The 10,000-nt window shown below is 37.0% G+C and overlaps 1 protein-coding gene across 2 annotated transcripts in view; it reads right to left on the bottom strand.

Annotated features, from left to right (window-relative positions):
* Window positions 1–4,972: 4,972 nt before the first annotated feature.
* The window catches only part of LOC115216715, a 45,115-nt gene continuing 40,087 nt past the window's right edge, over window positions 4,973–10,000 (bottom strand). For both annotated transcript variants that reach the window (XM_036506664.1, XM_029786253.2), the window contains exon 15: window positions 4,973–5,520. In XM_036506664.1, the coding sequence (XP_036362557.1) occupies window positions 5,387–5,520 (134 nt within the window). In that variant the 3' untranslated portion in view covers window positions 4,973–5,386. The remainder of the gene's footprint in view (window positions 5,521–10,000) is intronic.

Raw genomic sequence — 10,000 nt, forward strand, 5'->3', positions numbered from 1 at the left:
TGTAGCTCTGCCTCTACGTTCTGAGTTCAAATTCTGCCGGGGTCGATTTTTGCCTTTCATCCTTTCGGCCATTTCGGGGTTGATAAAATATGTACCAGTTAAACAGTGTAGTTGACTTACTCCATTCCCAGAAATTGCTGGCCTTGTGCCAAAATTTGAGACCGATATTACTATCATTATGATTCTAGAAGAACGGAATCACTCAGACTGTATACAATTTATGCATGAGATTCTAGAAAGCAATTGGCCGGTAGTTTTTCGGCATATGGTGTAAGTTTTCTTGCAATCAAAGCCAGCCAGCTAGGTATGTTTAAATCTCCACTGATAAATGCTAATACGATGCCTCCAACAGGTGAGATTTTTGTACATGTATCCAACTATCAAGTTTCTTCCAGGTGCTTTCCTAAGCTGCAGTTTTGGTCCACCATTCATACTGTTTTATCTCTGTATTTATTTTTTGCTTAATACAGATAACAATATTCTTTCCACTGCTAGTCATTTATTGATTGTTTTCTCATATCATTGTAAACTGATTAGCTTCGATTCAATTCCTCGTTGATTATTTTATTTTACGGAGATGTACTTGCATAGCAAGTGACCTGATCTGAGATCGTGTGCTGGAACGAAAACAATTGCAGCCTGGAAGGTGTTTATAAGCCATTTAAGAAACACACAAAACCGTTAGATTCACTTCAACATTTAAATTTAATTTGTCAAAATATTTTCGTCACTTTGAGACAGCGACCTGTTCACTGATAATTGATTGGTAGCATAGCTGCAGGAGGAATTTAGTTTTTGAAGACCTTTCTGATCTATATATGTTTTGCAATATATTAACTTTCGGGAATGAAATCGCAAACAGGATTTTTCTGAATAAAATTGTTGTTAGTTTCATATTCATTCATTCATTCATTCGGTTCTCATTGTGCCTTGTGGCCCTTAAGGAGACAGCAAGATTATTTCACCTTCTAGCACTGAAAACGTCCTTTACAGCTTGTTCCAATGTTAACCATCTGCTTTTAAGATCTTTTGTTATTGTTCTCCGCTACGTTTCCACACCCCTCACATACATTTACACGTTCTGATAATTTAAAGTGTAAGTTAGATAACTCTTTTAAATGCATTACAGAGTAGTTTCCCTTACAAACTTCACTTTATATTGTATCTAATTATTTTTTACGGAGATGTACGTGCATAGGAAGTGACTTGATCTGAGATCGTATGCGTAAAAAACAAACAAAAAAAAAGCAATTGCATGAAAGATGTCTGTAAGCCATTCAAGAACACACAAAAACTGTTAGTTTCACTTCAACAATTAAAACTTTTATTTGTGTCAAAATATGTTCGTTGCTTTGAAACCGCGACCTCTTCACTGACAAAACTTCGTGCTACATATTACTTTTTTCTATAAACAAACGCTAAATGTTGTTTTTGATTGAAAAAAGTCTTAAAAATAAAATCTGTTAGTTCCTTCTCGAGCCATGCCTGGCTCATAAGGGCCGGTTTCCTTGGCGTATATGTTCCCCACCTGGACAGGTGAGCTGCAAGATGCAGGAGGAAAGAGTGAGAAAAAGTTGTGGCGAAAGAGTCAGCAAAAGTTTGCCATTACCTTCTGCTGGAGCCGCGTGGAGCTTAGGTGTTTCGCTCATAAACACACACATCGCCATGTCTGAGATTCGAACCCGCGATCACTCGACCGCGAGTCCGCTGCTCTAACCACTTGGCCATGTGCCTCCACGAAAAAATTTACTCAATAGAAATTCTGTCGAAAGGCTCCAGATGGGTTTTCCTGTAATCCAAGAATCTAGTTTTTCCAGACAGTGTGTCATGCTGAACTTGTTTCCGCCTTATCATAACTAGTTCTTATACGAACTTATCAATATATTCCACAAAGTAATCTATTAATTTTATAAATGAACAATAAAATATTGATAAATATCAGTATTGATACTTTCTTGAGTGTGGCTAAGCGCTCTGAAGCTTTCACATGTTAACAGCAAACAAGCAAACAAACAAGCGAAAATAAATGAATTATTAAATAAATAAATAAATAAATAGACAATGTTTGCTGGCCATTAGCCAGTGGTGTAGTTAGAATGTATTCTGCCAACGGCACCCCTTGAATTTTCCCGCCTCCCCGCTTATTCGACGGCCCTGATAAAAGTGCCCTGATAAAAGTGCCGCCTGGAACGGGCTGCCTTTCTCGCATCCTCTAACTATGCTACTGCCGTTAACACACGGCTTTTTCTTTTACCTGCTTACGAAGGATACCCAAAAGTAACCGGAAACGTTCTCTGCGGGACAAGCCCGTTACGGTTCAGGCTTCCACCGCTAGAAGTCACTTGATGCTACCCTCAGGCATCAGTCTGTCCACCGTCGTCTTCGAGTGGAGTCCTACTGCCACGTGGTACATCTTTGCTTTGTAGTGCTTCTCCCTTATTCATCGATTTTTGCGGGGAAACGGCGGCCGATACAGTTGTCATGTTTCAGACAGCTTACAAGGACGCTGCCATGAGCAAAACAGAATTTACGAGTGGTTTTTTTACGCTTTAGGAATGGTCACTTGTCGTTTGAAAGCTAAATTCTTTCAGGCGGCCGTCAACCTCCCGAACGAATGAAAACTTCATGAAAATTCACGAACTGAGGACCGTCGCCGAACAATTGATGAACTTGATACGACTAGTGTGTTCTGGAGCTCCTGCCAACTAATTTTGAGCGAGGAATTGCGAATGAAAAGAGTTGCAGCAAAATTAGTACCTCACTTGCTCACGGAAGATCAAAAGCAGTCACGAGTGAATGAGTGTCATGAACTGAAAGAGCAGTTGGAAATTGATCCGGGCCTTTCTCTAGAAGGTCATCACTGGTGACGAAAGCTGGTGCTACGGAATTTGAAGATGTAGAAGAAGTGAAGAAAGAACCACGAGTCGTTAAAAGACATCACTTTGCAAGAGTTCCACCACTGGAAAACGCGTCTGGACCGATGCATGGCTTCAAATGGAGAATACTTTGAAGGCGATAAAAATGTAAAATTGTAAAACTTAGTGGATAAAATAATATTGCATAATTCCGGTTTCTTTTAGGTTTGTTCCATCTCGAGCCATGCTTGGCTCTTAAAGACCGATTTCCCGGTTTCCTTGGCGTATAGGTTCCCCACCTGGACGGGACGCCGGTCCGTCGCAGGTGAGCTGCAAGATGCAGGAGGAAAGAGTAAGAGAAATTTGTGGCGAAAGAGTCAGCAGAAATTCGCCATTATCTTCTGCCGGAACTCGTGGAGCTTAGCTGTTTCGCTCATAAACACACACATCGCCCGGTCTGAGATTCGAATCCGCGATCCCTCGACCGCGAGTCCGCTGCTCTAACCACTAGGCCATGTGCCTCCACTTCTTTTAGACCCCCCCCCCCGTCGTATATATTTTTGTTGGTTAAATGAATTTATTTTTCTCTTTGAATCATTCATTAACTTATCTAGTAATTCCATGAATATTGGTTTCAAATTTTGGCACATGGCCAGCAATTTTAGGGGAGGGTAAGTTAATTACATCGACCTCAATACTCCACTGGTATTTATTTTATGGACCCTGAAAGAATGAAAGGAAAAGTCGACCTAAGCAGAATTTGAACTCAGAGCGTAAAGATGGACAATATGCCGCGAAACATTTTGCCTGGCGTAGAAACGATTTTACCAGCTTTCCACCTTAGTACTTCTATGAATATTGATTTCAAAGTTTGGCACAAGACCAGCATTTTTAAGGAGGAGTAAATCGATTATATCGACCCCAGTGTTTAACTGATAATTATTTTATCGAGTCTGAAAAGATGAAAGGCAAAGCTGATCTTAGCGGAATTTGAACTCAGACCGTAAAGACGGACGAAATACCGCGAAATATTTTGCTCTGTGTGCTAACGATTCTGCCAGTTCGCCCTCGGTGGAAGCTTGCTTCCCAACCACATGGTTCCGGGTTCAGTCCCACTGCGTGACACCTCGGGCAAGTGTCTTCTATTATAACCTCGGGCCGACCAAATCCCTGTGAGTGAATTTGGTAGACGGAAACAGAAAAGAAGCACGTCGTATATATATACATACATACATACATACATACATACATACATACATACATACATACATATATATATATATATATATATAAATATATTTGTGTGTGTGTTTTTCCCTCACCATCGCTTGGCAACCGATGCTAGTGTATCTACATCCCCGTAACTTAGCGGTTCGGCAAAAGAAACCGATAGAATGAGTTATAGGTTTACAAAGAATAAGACCTGGGGTCGATTTGTTCGACTAAAGGCGTTGCTCCAGCATGGCTGCAATCAAATGACTGAAACAGGTCAAAAAGAAAAAAGGAAAGAAAAAGTACATTTAATGGCATGATGATGCAACCAAAGGAGGTCCACTGCAGGGACTTAATCAAAAAATCCGGCTTGGCCGTATTTTAAACTCTGATTTATACAAAAATTCGTAAAATAGTGGAAAATTCGAGAATTTATTGGGGAGGGGGAGGTTTAAAAAAATGTTTATATAATCGTATGAATTGCCGTGTGTAGAACACACATTCGTAAAAATTTTCTGAAAATTCTTAAAGATAAAAATTGTTATGAGATGTTATATGGCCTGCTGCAATCAGAATTCCACCATAATTATTTCTTGGGTGCGATTTGTTCCACTGAACCCTTCAAGGTAGTGCTATGACTGGAACAAGTAAAAGACAAAGAAAAAAAAAAAGAAAAAAAAAAAGAGAAACAAACGAAGTTCTATAACGTAATAACTTTATTGAATTATTGACAACTGTTCAATGCATACATCTTCATTTCTAGATTTGACTTCTTGGCATTGATAATAGAAAACAAACAAGAGAGCCAAGCAATTCAATTAAATATATACACTCCTATTGTTGTATTTTAGGGCGGTCATTTTCTTTTTGCCAGATAAACACACCCACTATATATTTGTTTTTCACTCGTTTATTACTGTTCTTAATTTTTTTTCTATTTTAATTCCTGTCCATTTATCCGGAAATCTTTCGTCACACATCTGTGACCTCTTCTGCGAAACACTTTTCGTTTTCGTGATCGCTGAAAAGGACACAAATGTGGGACGAAAGATTTCTGGATAATGGACATGAGTTAGAATATAATACAAAAAATAAGAACAGTAATAAACGAGTGAAGAATAGAAATATATAGTGCATGTGTTTATTTGGCAAAAAAAAAAAAAATGACCGTCCCGAAATACAACAATATCTGTTTCAACACACATTCTCACATCAGAAATCTTGCAACACAAATTGATAAACGTATATACACTCCCTCTGCTTTGAAAGGCTTCCGTTTCTCAAAATAACTTTTATCTGTCATATTCGACAAAATTCAGTTACTTTTCCAAATTTTCAAACCTCATTCCTTTAAAAGCTGCTTCTTTTTTCCTCTTCACAATAAATTTGCCAACCACGTAACCAATTAAACTTCCAACTAGCAACATACCAATACCAATTCCAGCCATGGAACCTGTGAAAAGAAAATTTTAATGCCTGTATACATACATACATACATACATACATACATACATATACATACATATATACATACATACATACATACTACATACATACATACATACATACATACATACATACACACACACACATACATAATACATACATGCATACATACATATATACATACATCTAAGTGTATGTGTGTGCGTACGTAAAGAGTGAGAGAGAGAGAGAGAGAGGTGGGGTGCATGGAGTGATGTTCAGAGTGTTGCATTTACGATCGCAAGATCTTGGTTTCCATTTTCTGATCAGGTGTTGTTTTATGTTCCTGGCCAAAACACTTCATATCAGAAAAACGTGATCTGTGGAAACGCGCACAGCGATGCATTAAAATATTTATAAATTCTATCGAAGGATTATTATTATTATTATTATTATTATTATTATTATTATTATTATTACTACAATATATATATATATATATATATATTGTAATAGTGTTGCATATAAAACTCCCTTAACGTTATATTCATCTCAACACTTCTTGCCTCGTAGCATCAATGGCGACACAATCTACAATTAAAGCAAGAACTACCGAACGAATTAGTTACTATGCAGTTACTCGACCTCATGAAATTACAGCCAAATGTTTCTAACGTTGCTTCTTCATACTTTACTTTTGAATTTACTAGTGTAAATTTGTGTAGATGTGAACACTCATATAGAAATATTAAATATATGATTTAACTTATAATACACAGTTCAACGAATTCATATTTATGTAAATGGAGATTAGATGTCAAAAAGGGTTGTAGTTTTTATTACTCATGTTGCTATACAATTGTTTCGTACAGAGAAACAAATTAATTATATTACAAAAATTGAGTTGTCAGAATGTACTCGTCGGTAGCTTATGTAAAAACTAAAAGACGTCAGAATTACATAGGTATGGTGTTATTAATCATTCTGTAATGTATTCTTGTTCTTGGAGTCGTGTCTAGTTAATAACACGATGCCTATGTAATTCTAACGTCTTTTTAGTTTTTACATAAGCTACCGACCAGTACTTTCTGACAACTCAGTTTTTCTAATATGAACATCTTGTCTTTCTGTACGAAACAATTGTATAGCAAACTGAGTAATAAAAACTACAATCCATTTTAACATCTAATCTCCATTTACATAAATATGAATGAATTTGTTGAACTGTGTTTAATTTTAATAAGTTAAATCATATACTTTATATATATATATATATATACTTTATTTAAAGCAGCAGAAAATTCAACAAAACCTGTTACTCTGAGTTTCCCGTTGCCGTTCATCGGACAGTTTTTGCTAGAAAAAACTGTCCGATGAACGGCAACGGGAAACTCAGAGTAACAGGTTTTGTTGAATTTTCTGCTGCTTTAAATAAAGCATATTACTCTACCACTGGTATTTGAGTACACTTTTTTCCACTTTGTTTCACATTTATGTGTTTACTCCGGTATATATATATATATATAATATATATATATATATATATATTATATATATATATATATTTGTAAAAAATGAAGTTCGAAAATGCTGCTATATTAGACAAATTTTTAATTTTTATATATACATTATTTATTTAACATGTTTCGGTTCTTGAAATGATGAACCTTATCAAAAAAAATTATATATAAAAAAGATAGTTCATGCTATCAAATATAAAAAATTCATATATAATATACAATAGAGTCAGACATCAAAAGTTCATATATAGCGAAGTGAGTTCATGCTATATGTTTAAAGAGTATGATGTAGTAGTTCATAGTGGTGATATGCATTCAATATAAAAAATTGATGTTCTTGAAAAAGCGAGGAATTCATTTTAGATTTTACCTTGAGTAACTGTGATGACTTTTGGTCGGTGTCCGCTCGGACAGTGCTGGCGAACCTTGTGAATTGTTTGGGTTTTATATCACCTGTTAGGTGGCCAGTCCAGCGGAACGTGACGTCATCAACGTTTTGACCAATCATTTCGTTAGGTGGCTAGTCAAGCAGAACGGGTCGTCACCAATATTTTGCCGGTTTTCTTAATGAGGATGTCTAAAAATGGTAATTCTTTTTCGTTGTGATCCATCGTGAATTGTATATTATCATTTATTCCATTTAATAGTAAAACACATCAAAAGCTACGTAAGAGACGATATAGATATGCTCAACCACCTCCCTAAAACAGTCAATGAGAAAACCCTTCTAGTGTCATTCGACGTAGTTAATCTTTATTCTAACATCCCTCACAACCTAGGAATAGAAGCGATCACCTTCTGGCTGAATAACTACCCCTTTGAACTCCCAACTCGCATAAACAAAGACCTTATAATAGAAGGACTTAGATTTATTTTAGAGAACAATTACTTTATTTTTGACAATAATTTCTACAGACAAAGATCGGGAACAGCGATGGGCACGCGTACTGCACCATCTTTTGCCAACCTAGTGATGGGATACCTCGAGAAAATACTCTACCAGATAACACTCGAGAAATTTGGAAACACCTTCGCCACCTATATCCATAACAACTGGAAAAGATACTTCGATGACTGTTTCATCATCTGGGACAAAGGTATAGAGAAACTTGAGGAATTTAAAATACTATTAAATGGAATAAATGATAATATACAATTCACGATGGATCACAACGAAAAAGAATTACCATTTTTAGACATCCTCATTAAGAAAACCGGCAAAAAATAGAGATAGATATCTACTATAAACCGACAGACTCCAAACAATACCTACCCTTTGATTCATGCCACCCACGACACACTAGAATAAATGTCCCTTTTTGTTTGGCTAGAAGGATCTGCACCATAATATCAGACACAAACACCCGGCACACACGTCTCCAGGAACTTAGAACCACACTCACAAATAGAAACTATCCACAGCCCCTAATAGACAGTGCAATCCAAAGGGCACTCAAATTAAGTATAGAAGACCTGAGACAAACAAAACCAAAAAAGAAAGAACAATTAAAAACCCTTCCCTACATCTCTACACACAACCCACTCAACAATGAGGCCTTCAGCACCATACTACAAAGCACAGCCCTACTAAAGGGAGACCCAAAGATGAACCGGATCCTCGAAACACACACCATCATTAAAAGTAAACGGCAACCAAAATCCTTGAAAAGGATTTTAACCCAAGCTAAACTGCACTCAACATCAACCACAAAACCAGCAGTTAGAAAATGTGGAAGGCCCAACTGCGGAATCTGTGTCATCTTGATAGAAGGTTCAGAATTTATACTAGAACAAGGCCATCAGTTCACCATTAGAGCAAACTTCACCTGCGCATCATAAAACTTAATTTACGTCATAACATGCGCAGGCTGCAATAGGCAGTATATAGGCCATACAAAAAATAGCTTACGTAACAGGATGGCGGTGCATAAATCACAAATTAGAAACCCTGAATACCGGAAAATACCGGTCAGCGGACACATAGATAGATGTGCTGGAAATGTAAATCCGAAATTTACAACTTACCCGCTTTATAAATTCAGTGACAACGCAACCTTCACGCAACGCCAAAATAAAGAACTGTATTTCATCAAAAAATTTAGACCAAGTTTAAACACCCTGGGCCAGGAATATTAAAACAAAAGATTGGTCCTCCGAAAAGGAGAAGCGAAATTCCACCGCGGCCGCTACCTTAAACAGACACTCACACTGACGGAAATATGTCTTAGGGAAAAAGGAAAAAAATTTATAAAAAGATCTCTTCGAACAGATCTAATCCTGATGGACTGGCCACATACGATACAGCTAAGGGTCAAACCCGATTCTGATTGGTCGAAACATTGATGACATTTCGTTCTGCTGGACTGGCCACCTAACGGGATGATTGGTCAAAGCAGTGATGACGTCTCGTTACGCTGGACTGGCCACCTAACGGGACACAGACAAGGGGCAGATCTAATACAGCTATAGGTCGGACCCGATTCTGATTGGTCATAATATTGGTGACGTCCCGTTCTGCTTGACTAGCCACCTAACGAAATGATTGGTCAAAACGTTGATGACGTCACGTTCCGCTGGACTGGCCACCTAACAGGTGATATAAAACCCAAACAATTCACAAGGTTCGCCAGCACTGTCCGAGCGGACACCGACCAAAAGTCATCACAGTTACTCAAGGTAAAATCTAAAATGAATTCCTCGCTTTTTCAAGAACATCAATTTTTTATATTGAATGCATATCACCACTATGAACTACTACATCATACTCTTTAAACATATAGCATGAACTCACTTCACTATATATGAACTTTTGATGTCTGACTCTATTGTATATTATATATGAATTTTTTATATTTGATAGCATGAACTATCTTTTTTATATATAATTTTTTTTGATAAGGTTCATCATTTCAAGAACCGAAACATGTTAAATAAATAATGTATATATAAAAATTAAAAATTTGTCTAATATAGCAGCATTTTCGAACT

The sequence above is a fragment of the Octopus sinensis genome, linkage group LG10 (assembly GCF_006345805.1).
Source record: "Octopus sinensis linkage group LG10, ASM634580v1, whole genome shotgun sequence".
Classification (NCBI taxonomy): domain Eukaryota; kingdom Metazoa; phylum Mollusca; class Cephalopoda; order Octopoda; family Octopodidae; genus Octopus; species Octopus sinensis.